We start from the raw sequence: 23858 nt of genomic DNA, 5'->3' as shown, positions 1-23858 counted from the left end.
TAGTTGACACAGTAATAAGGAGAAGTGGCTTTCGACCATAATCATCTGAAAGTTGGCCTAAAACCGGAAGAACCACCATTTTGAATATTCCAACAACCTATGCGTGAGAATACTAATTAGCTTCACAAGCAAATGCATGCCATACAAGCAAAGAAAGGAGAAGGCCAAGAAAAACACAGAAAGTAAGTAAACATATCAAAATAATGCAACCTATGAACTTCCCACATTTTCCAATAAACAGCACTATTGACCATGTCAAAGAATACCTTCCAGCAATTATTTCTTCTATTTGTACTCCTAAAATGAAAATGTTATTCTAGTCCCTAGCAGCAAAACATTTGCCTCGCACTTGATTCGTTTTTGTTCACCTGTTATCACTCAAATTTGCGGCTTAGATTATCTCTCCCTTAAACAGTCAGTTTGCCTTTTGGAAATTGAATCGGCAAAACAAATATATGCTAAACTGAAAGCATTATTCTCAGGCTCATTTACCTTGGGTCAACAAGTTCACCATGCTCTAACATGTACAACAATCGATATGAACTTTGATGTCATTTGTTTTGAATACGTAGTGGCTGAACACTTCCTTAGGCAAGATTCATCTAGAAAGTCAACCAAAATGCCAGACAAGAATTCCATTATCACTATCTTGAATAATGTACCATAAGAAACTCTAGGGATCACAAAGGTTTTAGTGGATGGAGAGGAGAAATCAGCCTCTAGAAATGGAGCCAAAAACCGTCCACAACTTTTATAATCAGCCCAACGAGGTGCAAAAGCTCATTAATGTCAGTCTTATGAAGGCTTTCAATCAAAGGAAAAGGAATACTCCAGATGTGATCCTCCGAGAAGGTCAAATTTTTACAAATCTTAGCAAAAACAAATCCAGAAGAATAGTAAAGCCACCACTCTATCATTGTCAGGGTCCATGTAGTGACATTATTATTAAAATATCATTCTCGAGCTGGATAAAAAATTCATTTCAGTGAAAATAAGTAGCTATTATCTTTCTCAATGCTACATAGATTATTCGGCAACATCATCAAAATTTTCTATATAACTTTATCACCACAAGAAGGGAAATGATTAAGGTGAGAATAAAAAATAGTTAAATAGTTAACAAATGGTAACTGCATATTAAGAATATCCAAACCTGCGTTATCTGCCATAGACAACACGTCAAACTGAAAATAAAATAGTGAGTACAAAAGCAGCACGCCAGATGGAGAAGTAACCATGAAGGAACAAAATATTTGGGGGAAAACTTGCAGGCACCATCAATTGACAACAACAGCCTAAGATCAGGAACTAAGGTCGTCAGAAGCATATAATTGGCTGATAGTAGAAACAATTTGAAGAACCCATTCTTTATTCACCATAATCCAAACCATGATTACAAGAAAGGAAGACTCCCTCGAATTATTTTGTCCATCTTCTTGAAAACAAAAACAGAGAAATCCCACTCTAGATACATAGACACCTGCCCTGGTGCATCAAACATCGACACATACGAACAGATATACATGTAAAAGACACAATTAAAGAAGGAGGGTTGGGGTGATCATTCACCACATTCATATATCAGGATCAGTCACCACCTGTCCAAGAAGCGGGGTAAGAGGGAAAAATTGAATTTCATACAGATGTAGTAGCTCTTACAGTTTGCTGAAGACCATTGAGGTAGATGGCTTCTTCGCAAGTGGAGTGGCCAGGACAAAGAGCATCAGTTGTGACATCCACAAGAACTGATTTAGTCATCTCTTCAGCAATCCAGTGAAAGCATAGCGGCAGCAGTAGGTGCACCAGAAGTCTAACTTCTCTCTTGTTTTTCCACCACCCCATCATCTTTTTTCGTTTGTTTCTTCTCTTCTCAACACTCTCTTCTGAGTCTTTTTCTCAAACAAAAGAGCCTTGAACGGACGCAGCAGTATCATAGAATAATGCCAGTATCCATCAGTTCAACTGACAGTGCCAAAGAGAGGGTACTATCTACTATGGTTTCAAGCACTTGTGAATTGTGATGGCATTTTATAAGGCAAGTGGCAGTTGGCACGGCAACAATCAGACTGAAAACAGATATAAATCCACAAAATTGCTTGTACTACTGCATGCTCCTCGCCGTTGCCAGTTGCCGATGAGGCATTGGGCTTCAGTTGGAAAAGTCGCAATCCCATTAAATGTACCACGAATAGGAGAAGGCCCTTATCCATAAATAATTGGACAGAGCACTAGCCTGGCACGTTAAAGTTTGGACTCGGAGGATGGAAATCGTCAAAAACCCCTCTTTTAGGAGTTATTTTCTATACAACCCCTAAAGATTTGGTGTTTTTTTTTTTGACACCAACGTCCCCCTCCAACGGGCTTCCTCTTGTCCATCTACCAATACGCATACGTATTAGATTTGCTTTCTGTAAAATTACGAAGTTTAAATACTCATGAATATGGATTTATGATGGAATTTCAGGACTCTTGCAAATTCTTTTGGTTAACTAAGCAAGGGGCCTGTTCATAGTAAGTACATATCTCAAAGGGGGAAAGTGAAATTTTCATAATTTTATGTACAGATTACACAAGGGAATAATGGCGGGCGTGCGCGCGCGCGCTCGGCAGACAAGAAGCACGTGAGGGCCGTTGATGTTCGTGTGCCCTGTAATGGCTTCCATGCACTAAGTGAAACTTCATCTCTCTCAACTATTGTCTTATGATCTCTTGCCCGTAGCAACAAGGGATTTAAAGGACGTCATCTTCATCTTCATATGGTTGGTAGCTACATAATGAAAGTTTCTCAAGATTTTTCCTCTGGCGTAATAAATGCAAACCTAATGTTTTCACGATTTGAATAAACTGGTCGTTTGAAGCCGACGGTTGGTTTTTCAACTTGATTGACAAAATGACATCTTAGGTAACGTGTAGTACCCGAATGTTGTTAGAAGAGTTTATCATGCCTTTTCATTCTCATTTTGGATAGATTGGATTAAGGAAGTAATCGAATCGAATAACTCGTGAACAGTTTGCGAGTAGTTCAATCAAAAATTTGACTTACACTTGGTCAAAATTGAGTGCCAGTAGAGCGCAATTAATTTGATAATTATTCAAGTCGAGTTCAAGTATTGATTTTTCAAATTTGATGGCTCGTCGAGCCTTACCGAGTACAAAGTAATTAATTAAAAATTATATATTTAGTTATTACAATTTTACTCTTTTAGACTTGTGAATTGTATAAATTACCAGAATTACTTTTTTAGTCGAGTCAAGTACTCGATCTCGATCATAATTGCAAGAAAATCGAGCATAATCGAGTCGATCCTGAGTTTTCGAATCGTTCTTCGAATTTGAGTTCAAACTCCATTTCTGCTACTCGCCTATTTCATGAAGATTGAATGTTGCCAATAAGGCTTCCAATTTTTTTTTCTTGGTAATATCCAAGTTTGGATGGATGTAATTTTGATTATCACCATAAGACAAGACATGTCTCTAGACTATAAATTCTTTATACGAATTCTTACAGATTATCCACTGACACGGTCCTCCTCACGTCGGCAATAAAATTCGAGTAAGTTGTACTGTGAAAAAGTTAGAATGCAAGCATTCCTTTTTCTTTTCATCGGCTAGTTAAAGTTTTCTTATTATGGCATAAATTTCAGTAACAGCCTTACCAATTACAAAAACCACGTTTTCAGCAATCTTGAAAGACTTGTGACCATCTTTCTACGTATTCTAATCTGGATGAAGAATTGCCGTCTAAAATATGGCAGCAATATACAGCAATTTTCCAACGAAAACCCAAATTTTCTGTTCGGTAAAGTATATAACTAAGAACAAAATTTAACTATGTATCTGCCAGGAGAAGAAACAATGCATTTCTGGGAAATGGCTAATTGGCGAATACATGGCAATAGCCTAATCATCATATTTACCATACAGGATAAGAGAAATGCCACAGCTTCAGAAAACATGCTGACCAATCTAAATATGGTTGCTGGCACCATCCATTTTTTGACGAGAGTGGTGTTTCCACAATTTCGGAGGCCATCCTGATCCAGCCTCGTAGGTTTATTGGCACCGCACACTATGACAAGAAAGGCGCTTCAGCATTTTCTGCATCAACCTCGGAGAGTTGATTTGAAGTATTTGGCTTTAGCATCGAAGCAAAACAAAGTGAAATAGCCTAACAAAATGAAGCACCAGATTAACATAGTTGTTCGATATATCATCGAATTTCATAAGGTGGGTGAGAAAGCAAGAATGTATAGAGGCACACAGCAAATGATGCACATACGAAGCTGAAACCCTTGCAGTCAAATGGTGCGTTTTTTCACAGAAATAAATCTGGAGCATGAAATCATTTACAATTAAGCAAAATCAAGAAAAGAATCCTTTGCAATCATAAAGAAACTGCCAAGTTGCCAACTCACTGGTCAGTGGTGTCATCGCTAGTGGCGACAACAAAATTGCAATAGACTGCACGGCCAAAATAAATCCTTGTGCCTTTCCCTGTCATTAGAGCATGAAGCCAGTCTCCAGGTTTTTAATTAATCGAACTTCTGGTTAAGAAGATAAGAACAACAGATACATGTATAAAGAAGTTAGTTCACAAACCTGATCAGTTGAACTTGCCGCTTTTGATATGAGAGCAAAACTCTGTTATAGGCAAAAACTGATCAAACTGCAGTGCAGACACAATCGTGAAGTTTTTTAAAGCATAATAGCATGCATTGCATTTTATTAGTCCAGAAACTTACAGAAGGCTTGACAAGGACATTAACAACTCCTAAAGAAGCAGTGAAGTACGGTACCTGTATTTGGAACGGCTGGTGATGAACGTTTCAAGGACATTCTACTTTCAAAATATAAGCCATACACTGCTGCCGCAATGTGATGAAAGTTGTAAACAAACAACAACAGATGCTTTAACATATGGAATTATGGATCTTTCGTGTATGGAGTGCTAATTTAGCACCAATAGAGAGTAAACATGGAAGAAGAATGCTTACTCTCTCGCTCTTATCTCTTCTCAGAAGAGACTGTTTCCAATCTAATTTGAATGTAAAGAATTATATTCATACCCATGGAGCCCATGCTAAGCCATAAAGCAACGCCTGTAAAACAGAAAGTACCTCTCTGAGAAAAAAGATCCATGGTGTGAGTACTATAACAGGACTAGGTGTGAATATTTTAACTAGCCAACTTACATATACTGCAGACGAAATGCAAGCTGCACAGAGGACAACGTGCTCTCCAACCAAAGGAGTTATCAATTTATACCGCTCTTGGTACCTATTATTAGTTTTAAATATTTACTTATAATGTTCAATAAGCCTAATTACCAATTTTTTTTTCATCCATACTTTATGTCGCAAAATTACATACTATTTAATAATTGAATAATAAGAATATAAAATTGAAATAAGTACTATAAAAGCTAACATAAAACCTTAATCCAAAAATTTTGATTCCCTAATATTTTTTTTATGTGTAAATTTAAAATTTCATTTTGGAAAGATAGGAAAAGAGGATAAAACTTGTCATAAATTGGTGATGCTAAAAATGGAAATTAACAAACAAGAAAAATAAAATGATAAGATAAAATCAACAAAATAATAATAATAATAAACAAAAGTAGTTAACATCATGACAAAATGAAAAATCCAAAAAAAAAAAAACGGTGGGAGAAGAGAGGGGTTTGGGAAAGACAATTCTAAATGGATTAATTGAATTTGATGGGTTATCTAATAAATAAGTATTATTGAGTAACACATTTATATTCATATACAAAAACTTAAGATACTCATACCCATTTATTTATAGACGAATATTAAATGAATTTGTTTGCTACCTATAGGCTACGTTTGATTGCTCGGTAGTGCTCTTGTCATCTTCTAGAGCATTGACATGGACTTGTGAAGACGTTAGGTGACATCAGATAACTAAAGGAATTCAAGCTATTATAATTCTTATTTAACTCATCCAAGCTCTAGCGCCTCAAAGTGTGGAGGTTAGCACCAATCCAATGGAAGGAATTCTGAACCAACAAGGATGCTTCAGGAGGTGGTGGACAAGTGTTGCAGAAGCAAAATCAAGAAGAGAGGGCAATGAACATCTTTCCGTAACTGCCAATATCCTTTGGCAAATCTGGAAAAGCAGAAATGAGAAAGAATTCAATGAAAAACAGCAACTCTCAATGAGAACAATTCAGAAAGCTGAGGAGGAGTGGCTGGAATTCAAGGAAACTACAAAAAAGACATTAAAAATGAGTACAGAAGAAACAGGAACTCAGGAGACATTCTTACAGCAACATGAAGAGAATAAAGACTCAATGAGACTGAGGCTAGCTATAAAAAAGATGAAGGACAAGCCCCAAATAGGAATAGGGAATACAGTTTCTGTGAACAGCCAAGAACATGTTCGAGGTTGGGCAATGCATGAGAGAGGCACAGGAAATCAGCTCGTTGATGAATTAGTAGCTGTCAAACTCCTAACGAGCAAAGCTGTTGTGCAGGAGTGGGGGAAAATTGAGGTCCAGATGGATAACAAACAAGTGTTCAATCTCATTATGCACAACAAAACTCAGGATATGCGCTTGACAACTTTGCTGGAGGATATCTATAGTTTGAAGTCTTTGTTTCGCATGTGCTCCTTTGGTTTAGTTAGTAAAGATCATAATCATGTTAGTAATATGATTAGCGCTTATGCGTTAAGCATCCTTCAAGATGAGGAACTTTGGTTTCCTTAGTGCCACAGTGCGTTGGTTGTATAGTGCTTATCAAGCCTTTGCTTGATCTTGTAAAGTTTAAGTTAATCTATAAAATCACTTATCGTTTCCGAGAAAGAAAAAAAAAAAAAGGCTCTAGCGCCTCAAAGCTCCCGTTAACGATTCTCAAGTTTTCATACCTTTTTTTTTTGGGCTTAAGCTTCTTCAAAGTTAACAAATGCTTGTTATGAGAAGCAAGAAGCAGGGATAATCTGAGGTCTGTGAAAAACAAAATATAGATCAAGTACTTGAGAGCTTATACTCGATACTCTTTGCCACTAAAGCAATCGGAACAATTCTAGTTCCGTCCATTTTTGTTTTTTGGTTCTCGAAAAGAACTATGTTAAAAAGAAAAAAAATAGGTATGTACATAGTAGGACAAAGGAGCGAAACATTTATCGGGTAATGGCTATTGTACATGGAATGATGACCTAATTATGTTTTACAGTCGGGGTGGACAAGTAGAAGGCCACGGCTTTTAAGTGGATATGACTCTTTAAGTCGTCCGCAGAGGTTACTGTAAGCATAGTTTATGATGACAAGAGTGGTGCTTCAATGTTTTCTTCATCATTCTCTGAGGTCTGGTTTGAAGGATTCCGCTTTAGCATCCAAGCAAAAATCAGTGAAATAGCCTAAGAATAGGAAAGCATTGGAGTGAGGAGATTCTGGGCTAAAATGTAAGTTCAGGGCTTCTGATCCATCAGGGAGTGATGGCGGGATGAGGGAGGAAGGAAGGAAGAAGGCCAAGGGGCTTACCACAGATATAGATGCACATACAAGGCTGAAACCTTTGCAGTTGAATGGTGCATTTCTTGACAGGAATAAATCTGGAGAATGAAATCATTTGTTAAGCAAAAACAAGAAAATCCTGACGTCTGTGTGAAATATTGCGAAAGTTACTGGACTCACTGGTCAATGGAGTCATTGCTAGTGGTGACAACAGACTTGAAATGGCCTGCACGCCCGCAACAAAACCTTGCGTCTTTCCCTGTGAGTAAAGCATGAAGCCGGTTACCCAACTAAACAGCTACCAAATTCCCATAACCTCAAGCTTTCCTTTCAGTTTTTCAAATCAACCAAACTTTGAAGATAAGAAGACGAGGGTTAGAGAGACAGACATATAAAGTCTACAAACCTGATCACTGGAACTCGATGCTTTTGATATGAGAGCATACGTCTGTAATACATTGACCAAGCTAGTTAAAATGGACTACAAACATAAATGATCCCTAGAAGTATAATAGCACACAGTAGCATATTGTAAGAACAGGCACTTACAGCAGGTTTCACAAGAATATTAACAACTCCAAAGGAAGCAGCAAGGTACGGTACCTGTATTGCACAATGGCTTGAGATCAATCAATATCTGGAGGATATTGTGGTTTTGATATCTGCTGTGGTAACTTGATGAAAAGGTAAAACAACAAAAGTAGATACCATCCGGTATATATGTTGTACTTGTGAAGTCCAAATTTCATAAAATTGCAGATTACATATGAGGAAGTGCTAGCTCTTGATTTCTTAATCTATGCATGTGCCACAGACATACTCTACATACATACATTTAGGTAAGGAAGAGTTCATACCCATGCAGCCCATGCCAAGCCATACAGCAATGCCTGAAAATGGTAAGTACTGCTATGAGAAAAAATTCCATGATATAAGCATCCATTAAAACTAGAGAAAGTTCAAGCTTCCAGGTTAAATTAACCGGGCAACTTACATATGCTACGGATGAGAGTAATGCTGCACACAGGATAACTTTCTCCCCAACTATCGGATTGATGCTGGGAAGCACCAGCAACTTGACACAAAGCACATATAGCAAATTGTAAGTGAAGAAATTCTAGATGATACAAGGCATTTTAAAAGCCAAAAAGATGTGCTTTGCTGTGCAAATTAATTATGCCTCAAGATATTTAGGAGTTCTCATATTTGTGTCTATCGCTTAAACATATGATGTTTTTAAAGTCATTTTTTGTTAGTGAATTCTAATAAAAAAGACAGGCTTAATGAACTACCTGGGAAATGATAGAACCCACTCCTACCACCATCAGAATTTCTGAAAATTGATTTTTGTCAAAACCAAAAGCTGCCTTCAGATAATACTGCAAATGTAGCAGAAGCTTAAATTAGGTTCTAATCACATCACTAAAATGCACTAATAAGGAAAACATAAAGGAGCAAGGTGCACTTAAAACTCAGAATGATGTTAGCAGGATAGACCTCAATTGATAGCACACAAGAAAATCTACTAGCATAATGACTTGAAGTAATTTTTGAACAAATTAAGAGTCAAGAATATATATTTTCTATAACAAAGGATTATAACAAAAAATTCTTCTGCCTTCTAGGGATTCTACATCTTTAGTATCTCATTTTTACTCCAAACAAGAAAGAGATGATTGAGCATTTCACAGATATGGGATCATTCCTCACCTCCGGGATTTCCTGGTTCAGAAGGCCTCTTAGGAAAAGGTTTTCAAACTAAAGAGGCTTTGAAGAATCCCAAACCAAACCTAGACCACAGGATTGGTAACAGACTCAACAGTAGCAGTCGTAAAAAGAGGCAAACTCGCTCTGATTTCCTTCCAAATCCCCATGATGCATAAGGAAGACCATGACTTACAGTGATTCTATGGTTGCTTAAGCAAGAATTATACATGCTTCCCTCGGTGTCAACACTTTCTATGATTTATGTAACATCCAAATTATCCAAATAAACCTCCTGATATGTTTGTCAGGGTAAATTTGATATGGATACCAAATGAACAACCTAATTTGTACAGAATGTGAACTTAGTGAAGTCCTCTGTTAGAGTAGTAGAGAAAACATACCAGTAAGACGCTGTCGATCCCAGACATCCCCAGTTCATAGAAGAACGAAATAAGAGAAATACACTTCAGTGCTGGGCTGAGGAGAAAGTAAAAATTATTCAGAAAGCATACACTAAAGCATTCTGATGCCCTGGAATTTTTAGGTGCTAGAGAACAGAGAAATCTGAATATGAACTGCTCAACTGAAAAATTAAAGCCTTGCGAATAAAGCATACATTAATACCTGCTGATAACAATAATTGCAGCACGTCTCATTGAGTTATATCGCTGTTCAACAATCTTAAATGCCTTCTTCAAGAATGGTAAGCGTTGGTCTCCTATTGGAGCTGAAGTTACAGTCTCAGGCAAAAACAGAGCCATATAAAGAGAGCAAAAGATCAAGAGGGTAATTGAAACCTGAAATGGAAAGATTAATTTCTGATAAACAGTTTCAGAAAAATTAAGAAACCAATAACTGTAGGGTAATGCTCAGATTATTATGGTGACATGCCACAAAAATGCTATCCTCGGGAAGAAAACGTGCAAGAACATTTCCCAGGACATGGGAAGCAGAAAAAAGTCCCATCATCCAGCATAGACCAGTAGTTCTTTTGTTGTCATCGATGACATCTGCCTGTAAGTGAACAGAAAATTGTCTTTTTATCACTTTTATATCACCTCGTAATGGTTTTGTGCTCAAAAGTTTGTGTAAAGGTGTTACCACATATGCAGCAGCAATGCAGAAAGTACTTCCTTTTATGATGAAAGAAATTGTGCGAAGAACGTAATAAGCATACACAAAGCTCTTTGACTTACTGATGATGAGCAAGGCTGCCAAAGTAAAGATTAACAGCTTCAGGAATAAAATTAAAATTTTCGAATAAAAATGTCCACAACTTCAGGAAGATTGACAGGAAAGGATAATTTTTGTATTTCAGTTGAATAGCTTCCTTTAAAAGAAAAGGCAAAGTAGAAGACAAGAATTCAAAATTTGAAAGTACTTACAAAATGGAAATATAGTAGTTGACACAGTAATAAGGAGAAGTGGCTTTCGACCATAATCATCTGAAAGTTGGCCTGAAACCGGGAGAACCACCATTTTGAATATTCCAACAACCTATGCGTGAGAATACTAATTAGCTTCACAAGCAAATGCATGCCATACAAGCAAAGGAAGGAGAAGGCCAAGAAAAACACAGAAAGTAAGTAAACATATCAAAATAATGCAGCCTATGAACTTCCCACACATTTTCCAATAAACAGCACTATTGACCATGTCAAAGAATACCTTCCAGCAATTATTTCTTCTATTTGTAATCCTAAAATGAAAATGTTATATGACAAATGGTTTGAGGGCTGGCTGGGGCGATTTACTCAATTTACTGCTATATGACAAATGGTCAAAGCAAGCTACTCAAATATTCCACGTAGGTTCATCAAAAGAGGATTTTCTATGACTACTAGTATTTACTAGGACCCAGTAGGGCTGGGCAAAATTACCCACCCGCGATATTCAATTCGATTCAATTCGAAAAATAAGATATTCTGTCCACATAATTTGACTTGATCAATACAGTGTAGGATATATATATATATATATATATATATTATTTTTATAGTACACATACTACAAAATAATATTTTAAGAGTTAATTAAGTAATTTCATTAAACTAATTACTCTTCAAATATGAGAGATTATTTGTTTATAAGATTCAGAAGTCATCATCTTATATATTTTAGAAAAGAGTTTGATTGATGTAGAATATATATGAAAAATAAAGTACTAATTATTTCAATTTTCATTGATTCTAAATTCTTTTAATTTCTTTTTCTTTTTCTTATATTCTCTTTACATGTTTCTTTTTCGGCATGAGACTTCTTTTTCGATAAAATATATGTCAAAGGTTAGATGAACTACAAAATTAAATTAGTATAAGTTAAAAAAAAAAATCAAATGATGAGCCGGATGGGGTAGGACCGTAGGAATCCATTGCTCCAACCATCTTTTGGCAGGTATCGATGATATACAAAGTCTGGTAAGGGTTTCAAAATGGACTGATCTGCAAAATACGAATCATGTCAATGAAATTCTGTACGATAGGTGCCTGACCCGTTTGCCTAGCAGCAAAACATTTGCCTCGAACTTGATTCGTTTTTGTTCACCTGTTATCACTCAAATTTGCAACTTAGATTATCTCTCCCTTAAACAGTCAGTTTGCCTTTTGGAAATTGAATCGGCAAAACAAATATATGCTAAACTGAAAGCATTATTCTCAGGCTCATTTACCTTGGGTCAACAAGTTCACCATGCTCTAACATGTACAACAATCGATATGAACTTTGATATCATTTGTTTTGAATACGTAGTGGCTGAACACTTCCTTAGGCAAGATGAATCTAGAAAGTCAACAGAAATGCCAGACAAGAATTCCATTATCACTATCTTGAATATTGTACCATAAGAAACTCTAGGGATCACAAAGGTTTTAGTGGATGGAGAGGAGAAATCAGCCTCTAGAAATGGAGCCAAAAACCGTCCACAACTTTTATAATCAGCCCAACTAGGTGCAAAAGCTCATTAATGTCAGTCTTATGAAGGCTTTCAATCAAAGGAAAAGGAATACTCCAGATGTGATCCTCCGAGAAGGTCAAATTTTTACAACTCTTAGCAAAAACAAATCCAGAAGAATAGTAAAGCCACCACTCTATCATTGTCAGGGTCCATGTAGTGGCATTATTACTAAAATATCATTCTTGAGCTGGATAAAAAATTCATTTCAGTGAAAATAAGTAGCTATTATCTTTCTCAATGCTACATAGATTATTCGGCAACATCATCAAAATTTTCTATATAACTTTATCATCACAAGAAGGAAAATGATTAAGGTGAGAATAAAAAATAGTTACATAGTTAACAACTGGTAACTGCATATTAAGAAATTCCAAACCTGCGTTATCTGCCATAGACAACACGTCAAACTGATAAATAAAATAGTGAGTACAAAAGCAGCACGCCAGATGGAGAAGTAACCATGAAGGAACAAAATATTTGGGGGAAAACTTGCAGGCACCATCAATTGACAACAACAGCCTAAGATCAGGAACTAAGGTCGTCAGAAGCATATAATTGGCTGATTGTAGAAACAATTTGAAGAACCCATTCTTTATTCACCATAATCCAAACCATGATTACAACAAAGGAAGACTCCCTCGAATTATTTTGTCCATCTTCTTGAAAACAAAAACAGAGAAATCCCACTCTAGATACATATAGACACCTGCCCTGGTGCATCAAACATCGACACATACGAACAGATATACATGTAAAAGACACAATTAAAGAAGGAGGGTTGGGGTGATCATTCACCACATTCATATATCAGGATCAGTCACCACCTGTCCAAGAAGCGTGGTAAGAGGGAAAAAATTGAATTTCATACAGATGTAGTAGCTCTTACAGTTTGCTGAACACCATTGAGGTAGATGGCTTCTTCGCAAGTGGAGTGGCCAGGACAAAGAGCATCAGTTGTGACATCCACAAGAACTGATTTAGTCATCTCGTCAGCAATCCAGTGAAAGCATAGCGGCAGCAGTAGGTGCACCAGAAGTCTAACTTCTCTCTTGTTTTTCCACCACCCTATCATCTTTTTTCGTTTGTTTCTTCTCTTCTCAACGCTCTCTTCCGATTCTTTTTCAACATAAGTAGATAATTCAACATAAGTAGATAAAGAGCGAAGGGCTGCGGTGACCTGGAGGTTTTCGTCGTCCTCTCACGTGCCGCGCATGTGATTGAGAGAGTTGTTTTCTTCGCGCATCGCGCGCCTCTTCTCCTCTGACGGTACCCCATGTGCACTGTGTTAGGGTGTTCTGTGCGGGATACGGGGTAGGAGCGGTCCTCAGACGACCGCTCCTGAACGGTCTCCTCACAATAAAAAACGTGAGGAGACAAATGAGCCAAGTCAGCAAGGCTGAAGCAGGGCACAAAAACGATGCCGTTCCAAATAAAAAAATGTTGACTTCCAAACGGGAGCAGACGGAGCAAACGGAAGAGAATTGGTTTTTGAAATTCAAGTTGAAATTTTGAATTAGCCGCAGAAAACAAAACTGAGGGAAGCCAAATAATTAAATTGTGAAGGTAATCTACTCTGACCAACCACTCACTGAAGGCAGAAAGCTGAAGTTCAGGTGGGATTCAACCTACTGGGTGTTTCCAAATAATTAAATTGTGAAGGTAATCTACTCTGACCAACCACTCACTGAAGGCAGAAAGCTGAAGTTCAGGTGGGATTCAACCTACTGGGTGTTTCTAGGTGAAGTGGGTGTAGTCTACTCTGATGAAGGTAGCAATTGACAGAAAAGTGGGTGGAGAGGCAGGCGGCATGGAAGAAGCAAACAGAGATGAAGCCAAAGTTTGTCCGTAAAACTGAATAGCAGAAGCAGTTGTGGTCTCCAATTGGGTATAAGAGTGTTGTATGTATTCTGAATGCGTGCAAGAGCGGCGGTAAGGTAGAAGTAAATAGAGGAAATTCAGCATCTCACGAAACCAGATTTTGTCCTTCAACTTAATAGCAGAAGCAGCTACGTCTCCGACTTCGGTGAAACGTGAAGCGTATTAGCAGACCAAGGTAACATGACTGAACCATGTCAGTAATTGTGGCCAATAATTTGTCACCCAAATGCACATCTGTTAAAGGAAGGATGAAATTAGAGTCACTGAAGACATAATATGAAGATGATAGAAGAATAGTGAAGTTGTACTGTATTTGTATGTGTGTACCGTATCTGTGTGTGTGTGAGCATTCAGCTTTTCAGTGATGGACTATAATGGGATAGTAGTTTTTGGAAGACCTAGGGTTATGTATTCAAGTAAACCGTCGACTGGAATTAGGGAAAGATGAGAGAAACAAAATCACATTTAACAAGTGAATGAATATACATCCTGTTGTAAATTAGTTACATGTTATAGCCACCGTATTACAATTGATATGAATCATTGTGCATTTAGTAATTGGTCCATGCTCATGGAGCAATATTAGTTTGCCCCTTTCCTGACCATATAGTGTGTGTAAAATGGAGGCGTAGAGTTGAATGAGGTGAAGCAGAGGAAAAGACACATATGTGAATAATAAATGGGTGAACCTTGTGTTGTAAGTCAATTACATGATGTAAGAAATATATTACAATGAGTAGAAAGTAGGGTTATGTATTCAAGTAAACCATCGACTGGAATTAGGGAAAGATGAGAGAAACAAAGTCACATTTAACAAGTGAATGAATATACATCTTGTTGTAAATTAGTTACATGTTATAGCCACCGTATTACAATTGATATGAATTATTGTGCATCTAGTAATTGGTCCATGCTCATGGAGCAATATTAGTTTGCCCCTCTCCTGACCATACAGTGTGTATAAAATAGAGGCGTAGAGTTGAATGGGGTGAAACAGAGGAAAAGACACATATGTGAATAATAAATGGGTGAACCTTGTGTTGTAAGTCAATTACATGATGTAAGAAATATATTACAATGAGTAGAAAGTACTTGTTTGGCCCTCAAAATGTAGAAAAAGTAGAAAATGTGGAGTTGGTTTATGCGGTTGTCATTAACGAATGACATAAGGTCCAGTAAGCTAAAGAATCTAGAATCAAAATATAATCACCAGCGTGGATGTACATACAGTTAAAATAGACTTACATCGTGTGACCAATACATTACAGTCCGTATAAGTTAGTGTACATGGAGTTAGTGTACATAGATAATGCCGTTGTCTTAGAGTAAAAGTAAGGTGATGTGAATCATTAATCATATTGATAAGCGTAATAATAGGATTTGGTATACGAGTAATGTGTGATTCATAACACATTATAAATGGCAATATACATTTATATTGTCGTTTATGTACATACTATTCATGAAATGTTGCAAATTAGGGTGTTTGATGCATAATTGGCAGGAGTAGAAGTAATGGATTGCAGCAAATTGGCAGAAAATGGGACCCCTGAATTAGGAATGGAGTTCAACAGTGAAGAGGATGCGTACAAGTTTTACAACAAGTATGCCTTTAAAATGGGTTTCAGTGTACGTAAAGACTATCTGAATAAAGACAAAGACGGCGTGACCACGTCTAGGAGATATAGTTGCTGCAAGGAAGGTGTGAAACGCAAGTACGAAGGTGATGTGATGCCAAAGAGGACACGAGCGCCGACGAAAACAGGGTGTGGAGCTAAGATGGTTATCGTGTTGTTTAGAGGGACAATGAAGTACCGTGTGCATGACCTTGTCTTAGAGCATAATCATGAGTTGCACATTGCTCAATGTGCTCACATGATGCCATCACAAAGAAAAGTGAGTGTGGCTCAAGGATTCCAAGCTGAAATAAGCGAGGATGCTGGGCTTTCATTGAAACAGAGCCATGAGCTTATGGGAACGGAAGCAGGTGGGATGGGTAATGTGGGATATACTCGGGATGATCTTAAACGATATCTTCGAACGAGACGGGAAAGGAGCTTGAAATATGGAGAAGCAGGTAGCATGCTGAATTATTTTCAAGAGCAAACACTCGAGAATCCATCCTTTTTTCATGCCGTACAGCTGGACTGTGAAGAGCAGATAACGAATATCTTTTGGGCTGATGCAGGAATGTTAATTGACTACAACTTTTTTGGAGACGTAGTCACATTCGACACAACCTACAAAACAAATAAAGAATACCGGCCACTTGGAGTATTTGTGGGTTTTAACCAGCATAGGCAAATTGTGATATTCGGTGCTGCCCTTATGTATGATGAGACGATAGATTCTTTCAAATGGGTGTTTGGTACATTTTTAGAAGCAATGTGCGGAAAACATCCAAGTACCATACTAACCGACCAAGATCACGCCATGGCAGCCGCTCTTTCAATTGTCATGCCTGAAACATTTCACGGTCTATGTACGTTTCACATAAGGCGTAATTTTATGAAACATCTTGGCAATCACTACAAGGAAAATAGTGATCTTCCATACATGTTTGGTGCCTGCATGTATGAGTTTGAAGAAGTGGAACAATTCAATAGGGTGTGGGAGGCGATGGTGAAGAAACACAATCTTGAAAATAATGAATGGCTCTCAGGGTTGTACAAAATTCGTGATAAATGGGCAAGGTGCATGATGAAAGAAAGATGGACCGCGGGAATGCGAAGCACCCAACTCAGCGAAAGCCTAAATGCAGCAATTAAAAATCATTTGAAACTGGATCATGACCTTGTGCAGTTCTTTAGACATTTCAATCGGGTGGTTGATGAAAAGAGACATAATGAACTGATCGCAGAATATGAAATGAGGCAAAAGCTCCCCATGGTAGGGTTAAGGCAAACACCTATGCTTGTGCATGCATCAGAGACGTATTCACCAACCGTATTTGTTGCATTCCAAAATGAATATGGCGAGTCAACAGCTATGGTTATATTGAGACAACAAGATGCAGCGATGTTTGTGGAGTTTGCGGTCATGAGGTATGATGGAGGACCTGAAAGAACAGTAGTATTCAATCGGAATGATCTAAGTGTACGTTGCAGTTGCAAAAAATACGAGAATGAAGGCATTTTATGTGGGCACGCGTTGAAGGTGTTTGATACCGTGGGCATAAAAATAATTCCTCCTGAATACATTAAGAGGCGATGGACAAAAAGAGCTCGGGCTGGAGACTGTTTTGATCGGCGAGGACAGGAAGTTGTGGCTGATCCTAAAGTCATGATTTCAACTCGTTATCGGGAGCTCGCTCCGGCCATGATTAAGGTCGCAACTCGAGCAGCAATGTCGGAGGACACCAGCAAAGTAGCAATCACTGTCATATCCGATTTGTCAAAGAGAGTTGAGCTCCTCCTCTCAGAAAGCGAAGAGCAACCTTTGCAAAATCAAAAAAATCTGAATATGGAGGAACGAGATAAAATTGAAATTGTAAATGAAATGGGGGAGGCAGTAGTCGCAAGAGGCATTAAAAAACGAGGCGGTGGGAAGAAAAGTAGAGTGATGCGAAGTTGGGTCGATAAATTTGACAGAGTAAAAAGAAAATCTAGATTATCAAGGACTACACAGACTACGGTATGGATCAAATTTTGGTACATGGGGAACATTTATGCTAAAACTAAGTTATTGTTATACTATTAACTAAAGTTTAGGTAACATTCATTATGAAATAATATTATTGCCGTGTCAATACTGTAGGTCTCAGAATCGGAGCCGACATCGATTTCATTTGAAGAATACATGTTTATGGGATGCCGTTCATCTACTGACTCTGTTTCGGTTAGTATAAAATGGACATGACTCTTGCTTTTATTTGGATGTTTCTAACAGCATAAATAGTTACATTGATGTTACATTGTGTGATAATGTTGTTACGGCCGTCATCCCTCCTGATATACGTATTTTGTTTGTCTCATACAATGATTTTGCCCATACGAAACTTGTAGACGCATTCAATGAGTCAGACAGTGAATGGCCCTCCAAATGCTGTTGCTCCCGATATCGATGAAAGTCAAACGGTATGCTTACATTTAGTTGTTAAAATAAAACCTTCTTGTTCATGTAGTAGAGCTACCTTTTTTTCTTTAATTGTAACGGTGAGCTCCCGAAGGCTGTCAAATCATGCAAATTATGTAGTTAACGTATGCTCGCTTTAATAACGTATTATTTTTTATTATTTCAAGGTCCACCGTTTGGCTAATCAGGGGCCTCCTGCAAGTGTCCCTACAGAATGGATGCATCCCAGATTTTCTATTTTTTCCAAGCATAACTCCGTCAGAGATGTTTTAATGGTCTGATATATCATTTTTGTTATAATGTCTAGTCCAATTTAACTTTATAAGTGAGTAATATAGGCACTGGTAATGATTTGTTGACAGTCGATTACTTATACTATATAATGTAGGAGGAGCGTGGGGCAATTTCAACACACTGTGATGTTGATGCATATCATGTATTTGCACCATCACCTCAGGTGACAAATTTTTATCGTTACAGCACATATTTATGTAATGTTATTAATTGGAGACTTGGACATCGTATATCATTAATCGTATGTTTTATTAATAATATTTGCTGATTTGCCATCGTTACACATTTCAGGAAAGAAATAACACACAGGGATTGCAACTACGCGTTGACGTCGCCTCCCCCCAAAATGAGGTTGATGAATGATGTGTAACTATACATTTTGAACGAGACATTAAGTGGTTATCCCAACTTGAGAATGCTGCATATGTACGTTACAAGCAGTTAATAAGCTGTTACAACTTATTGACGAGGTTATACAGGCACCATTGATGTTTCACTCTTTTCAAATTTAGACAAGTGGATTACAATTGTAATCGCATCTAGTGTTAGTAGTCATCAATAGTTTGTATTGGGTTGTATAAAATTGTTAGAAAATTATAAAGTTGGTAGAAAATTGAAGTAACAATTTTACAATAGAATTGAACGTGTTTTTTGTGATCGGATATTTTTCACTAAATCGACCATAACAGTTGAATGGTTATCGTGATATGTATACCATTCTACTACATTCAATTGCATACCTTAATAACATATTTATTGGTTTATATCGCACCGCCAAAGGTACGATATATAGGATAACACAATCTAAAGTCTAAATTGTCTTGATTTTGTTATGATGATAAATTCGAATTATTATTGGGCTATTTTTATAAAACATTATCATTTAGGCATTTGTTTTGCATCGCTTGACGAATTTAGTGCACCATTGACATGATATATCACAGGCACATCAATTGGTATTACAAGTTTTTAGGTTAATTAAATTATGGTCAAGCCAAGTCACGACCACATGTTGGTAATAGGTGCGCATAAGAAAATGATTCCTTGGAGAATTAATTTGTAACGTTAAAATGAAGTTTTACAATGTAACAAAAAGAAAGAACGAACAGTACACAATGGGTTACAACCAGTTAGGGATCTGTTACTGTTACGTTACAACTAGTTACGACTGTTTAACAGGCATGATTAATATCCAAATATGGTAAGCAATTTGTTTGAGTAGAGATTATAATGAGTATAATTTTACCGCTACCCTAACAAACATTGAACTACATCCCTTGTTATCAGTTGTATCCCATACAACACCTGGGAACGCCGTCATGCATTAGACAATGGGGTATGTACCTTTGAAAGTCATCGTCGCTTGATTCAGTAAAGTCAGATAGGTCCGAATCGGATATAAGCATGGGATCTGCTAAAATGTGCTGAACATCAAATTGTTTTCCAATACCATGTCTTTTTGCGGCTTAGATCTCGTGAAACCTGTGAAGCCTACGCTCCATCTGCATAACTTCTCGCTGTAGTCTATGTAATACGCTTGCATCATTGGCTTGTGGTCCTATAACAAGATCCGCCGACCTTGTTCTCGGGACGCGGAGGCCATGCCAGCGACAAAGTACCTCTAATTCCATTCTTCGTTCACGAACAGGCTCCCATATGGGTTCATGGTCCATAACGGAATAGCCAGACGGTAGATGATTATTGACGGTATTTCTAAAAATGTGACCAGCTAGTCCCAGAGAGTTGTTGGTGTTAAGCGGAGCATTTTTGAACTCGCGTTTGGTACCATATAAAATCCTCCTGTCTGGTGTTTCGTACTTGCTGATGGCATTTGTTGGACCCAACGATACTTTCCGTCTTTTTTGCCGAACATTTGATGGTGAGCTTGTATGAGATCCTTCGTTTGTGGATTGCATGACTATGCTGATATCTACTGCTTTTTGGTTGGATGAAAAAAAGGATCTACTGATAAAGAAAAATGTGGGAGAAAAAAAGAGGTAGAAATTTTTAACGGAGCACCTGTTTCAGACCATGCATAGTAAATGATTTCTTCTGGCAACTTGACCAACTGCTTGCTGTGTCATTTCATGCTGTTCTCTACAGGATAGTACTCCTGGGTGAGTTGATGAAGCCATGGCAACCACCTATTAACGAGAGAATAGACTCAACGTTTGGTCAAATGTATAGTGTGTGGATGGAATAATGGTTCAATTCGATTGGATCATGACCTGTACTCCAACAACAATTGGGTCGTGAATACCCAGTTATACGTCAGTCACCTTACCTTTCAAGTGTAACAAGAAGTTGCAACCAGCATATGTACGTTACAAGAAATTAATAAGCAGTTACCGCTTATTGATGTGCTTGAACAAGCACCTTATCATTTGCTTGTATGTTAAAACTTAGACAATTTGTTTATAATTGTATTAATGATAAGTATTACAGATAGTATTACAAGCACTTTAATAGGTAGTACTCCTTCAGTACAGAAATGAACTTACAATTGACGGCTCGGCTTGGTTCCACGTGACCACATAATAAGTAACAGTTTCACAGAAGAACATGATACTTCGTTGGGACAAGTAATTTTAAAGTATGGTAACTAATATTTAAAATGCAACAAATTTTGATTACGCCATGTACCATTTTGAGTTACAACTATTTATATATATGTTACAATTCATTACAACTAATGAATTTGCAATCGGCAGTTTTTCGTCTTATCTAGTTAAAACTAGTGATATTACAACTAAAAATTTTCTGATATTACAACTAGTGATACTACAACTAGTTAATATCTGATGAACCTTTCCTCTTCTCTTGTTTGTGCAATTGCACTTGGCACAAACAACAAGTCCTCCCCCCAACACATAAAATTTCATTAGACACTTTAGTAAGTGTCTAATGAGAACATAAAGATGATCGATTCGAACCCCAAAATAATTGATGTAGCGAGGCCTTCTCGAACATCTCATTAAATTAGCGAGATCTTCTTGAACATCATACAACCTACTGGCTGCTATTTGGCAGCCAAGAACTTGATTTTTGTGTGAACTCTCTATTGATGACACTGCAATTGAAGTTAGAGGCGGGTTGAAGAATACTAATAATAAATTTCAGGCACGAGTTCATTGCCACCCTTCAGTAGAATGATATGGGAAGTGTGACGTAATTTAAAATGAAAAATGTTTGTGCAGTAATGAAAGGTGGACGAAAATTTTTTTGTTGTTGAGGGATATACTACTGCACCCGCGCCCTTTTATAGCCCGCCAACAAAGAACAATGTGCTAAAATATCACTGGACAATGCATTCCAGGGCAAACAATTTCATCCTGGCAGTGGAAGCTGTAGAGTTCAATGCATGCCATTGAACTGTGTCACATCTGTTCAGACAATAAAATAAATTATGCAGCTTTTGTCATGAAATGACCTGTACACCAATATTAAGGGTGACGTGGATAAAGAGTTACACATCAGTGGCCTGTACGTTTCACTATGTACGAATTGCATTACAACCAGTTGAGTGTATGTTACAATTCATTATAACTAATGAATTTGCAATCAGCAACTTTTCGTCTGCTCTATTTAAAACTAAATAATATTCCAACTAGATATTCCCTGATGTTACAACTAGTGATAATACAATTAGTTAATATTCGATGAAACTTTCCTCTTCTTTTGTTTGTGCTATTGCCCTTGGCAGAAACGATAATTCCTCCCACTGACACATTAAATTTCTTAGACACTTTATTAAGTGTCTATTGAGAATAGTTACAATGATCGTTTCGAACCCTAAAACATTCGGTAGCGAGGCCTTCTCGAATATCTCATTAAAATAGTGAGATCGACATTTTTGCATATGAAGCCAACTAGTATATCACGGGAGATGAGACTGTAGACTCACATGCAGTGCTTGAACCATGTCAGATAAGTTTCGTTACATACAAAGCGTCAGATTTGTAGTACCGACAGTGAATATACGTGTTACGTGCTGTTTCTAATCGTTTATAGGACAACAATGTCGTCCCAAATGTGGAAGCATCATGATGGGTCACATGCTGCTAGTGAACTATTTCAAATCAATTCAGACAATAAAATAAATTTTGCAGTTGTCTTCTTATTCTGGTCCTGTACACCAACTTTGAGAGGGGTGGAAGACTACTAATAATAAATTTTGTATTCGAATTCATTGCCACCCTTCAGTAGTATGAAATGGGAAGTGTGAAGTGGAATACAATGAAAAGTGTAAACGATAATGAAAGGGGGATGAACAAACTTTTGTTGTTGTGGGATATAAAACTACAACTGCGCCCTTTAATAGTCCGCATGACCCTCCCAATGTCCTAAAACATCAAGGGCCAACGTATTTCAGACCAACAATTTCGTCACGACAGTGGAAGCTGTAGAGTCACATGCAGCTGGTGAATTATGTCATGATTCATTTTGGACAATAAAATAAATTTGACAGCTTTTATCATGGAATGACCTGTACACCAACATTAAGGGTCACGTGCATACAGGGTTACATATCAGTGACCTTACGTTTCACTATGTGCATACACAGTTACAGTCTACAGGTAAGTTACAAACCTTCGACAACATTTTTTTGGCCCAGGTCAGATGTGTAACACTCTATGGCCTTGCAAAGTTTATGACCTAAATTTACTACCTCTGTGTGCGATTCGTACCTCCTCAACCGGAATAATAGTGTATTATTTCTTTTTATGTTATATAGTAAAAAAATTGACTTTTACGGTGTTATCGTTTTAGACACAAAGGTGCATTATCAACATTGACCCTGTGACTCGACGAGATCAACAATAATATTGTTTTTAGATATAAAACCTTGTTTGGTTACCACTTGCACAGCTACAACACCTGTTGCGCCTAAACTATGTCAATTCAGAATATTTAGGTACAAAGCGTGAAATTTGTAGTACCGCCACTGTTGATAAGTGTTACGTCGCGTGGGTAATCAGTTACAGACAATAACACAAATTTTACAGCTTTTATCGTGAAATAACCTGTACGCCAACATCGTGGGTCACGTGGATACAGGGTTACACATCAGAATCCGGCCGGAATCTGGCCGGATTAGCGGCCGGATTCTTGGCCGGATACTGTCCAGTGAGCAAACTTCACGGATTCAAAATTTCTCAAACAATCCGGCCGACAATCCGGCCAGTTTCTGGCCGGATTCCTGGCCGGATTCAGTCCAGTGAGCTTCTGCCAAATTTTTTTTCTTTTGCCGTTTGAAAGCCGAATCGTTCCGAAGTTCATCCAAACATCAATTTAACATATAAACATGGAAATCCAACATTTACAACCATAGTGTCATGCCAAAAACCATCTATCATGAATATACATACTCGGTTTGCCAATCAAAGAAAATGAACCCAATACACAATAGGGTTTCATTCGACAAGCTAAACAAAAGCCATTTACACTAGCTCAACTTGGCAATCGACTATC

The 23858-nt window shown here is 37.5% G+C and overlaps 2 protein-coding genes across 2 annotated transcripts; one reads left to right on the top strand and one right to left on the bottom strand.

Annotated features, from left to right (window-relative positions):
• Positions 1 to 6971: 6971 nt before the first annotated feature.
• Positions 6972 to 13255, bottom strand: LOC113757651 (tetracycline resistance protein, class A-like). The gene is made up of 14 exons (XM_027300800.1): positions 13027 to 13255; positions 10573 to 10684; positions 10289 to 10398; positions 10079 to 10201; positions 9812 to 9984; positions 9589 to 9664; positions 8773 to 8859; positions 8475 to 8555; positions 8338 to 8370; positions 8030 to 8083; positions 7887 to 7928; positions 7661 to 7739; positions 7508 to 7578; positions 6972 to 7383 (listed from the first exon to the last, which is right to left on the bottom strand). The coding sequence occupies exons 1-14, from the start codon at positions 13210 to 13212 to the stop codon at positions 7282 to 7284; spliced, it is 1329 nt and encodes a 442-aa protein (XP_027156601.1). The 5' UTR covers positions 13213 to 13255; the 3' UTR covers positions 6972 to 7281.
• A 2278-nt stretch (positions 13256 to 15533) lies between these two features.
• LOC113757650 (protein FAR1-RELATED SEQUENCE 5-like) lies at positions 15534 to 18749 on the top strand. Its single transcript, XM_027300799.1, has 6 exons — positions 15534 to 17651; positions 17775 to 17855; positions 18023 to 18094; positions 18260 to 18367; positions 18481 to 18549; positions 18678 to 18749. Exons 1-6 carry the CDS (start codon positions 15534 to 15536, stop codon positions 18747 to 18749), a joined length of 2520 nt encoding a protein of 839 aa, XP_027156600.1.
• Positions 18750 to 23858: the final 5109 nt, after the last annotated feature.

The sequence above is a fragment of the Coffea eugenioides genome, unplaced genomic scaffold, assembly GCF_003713205.1.
Source record: "Coffea eugenioides isolate CCC68of unplaced genomic scaffold, Ceug_1.0 ScVebR1_3196;HRSCAF=4366, whole genome shotgun sequence".
NCBI lineage: Eukaryota > Viridiplantae > Streptophyta > Magnoliopsida > Gentianales > Rubiaceae > Coffea > Coffea eugenioides.
The sequence above is the reverse complement of the archived record's forward strand: the minus strand, read 5'-3'. Positions and strand labels throughout refer to the sequence as shown.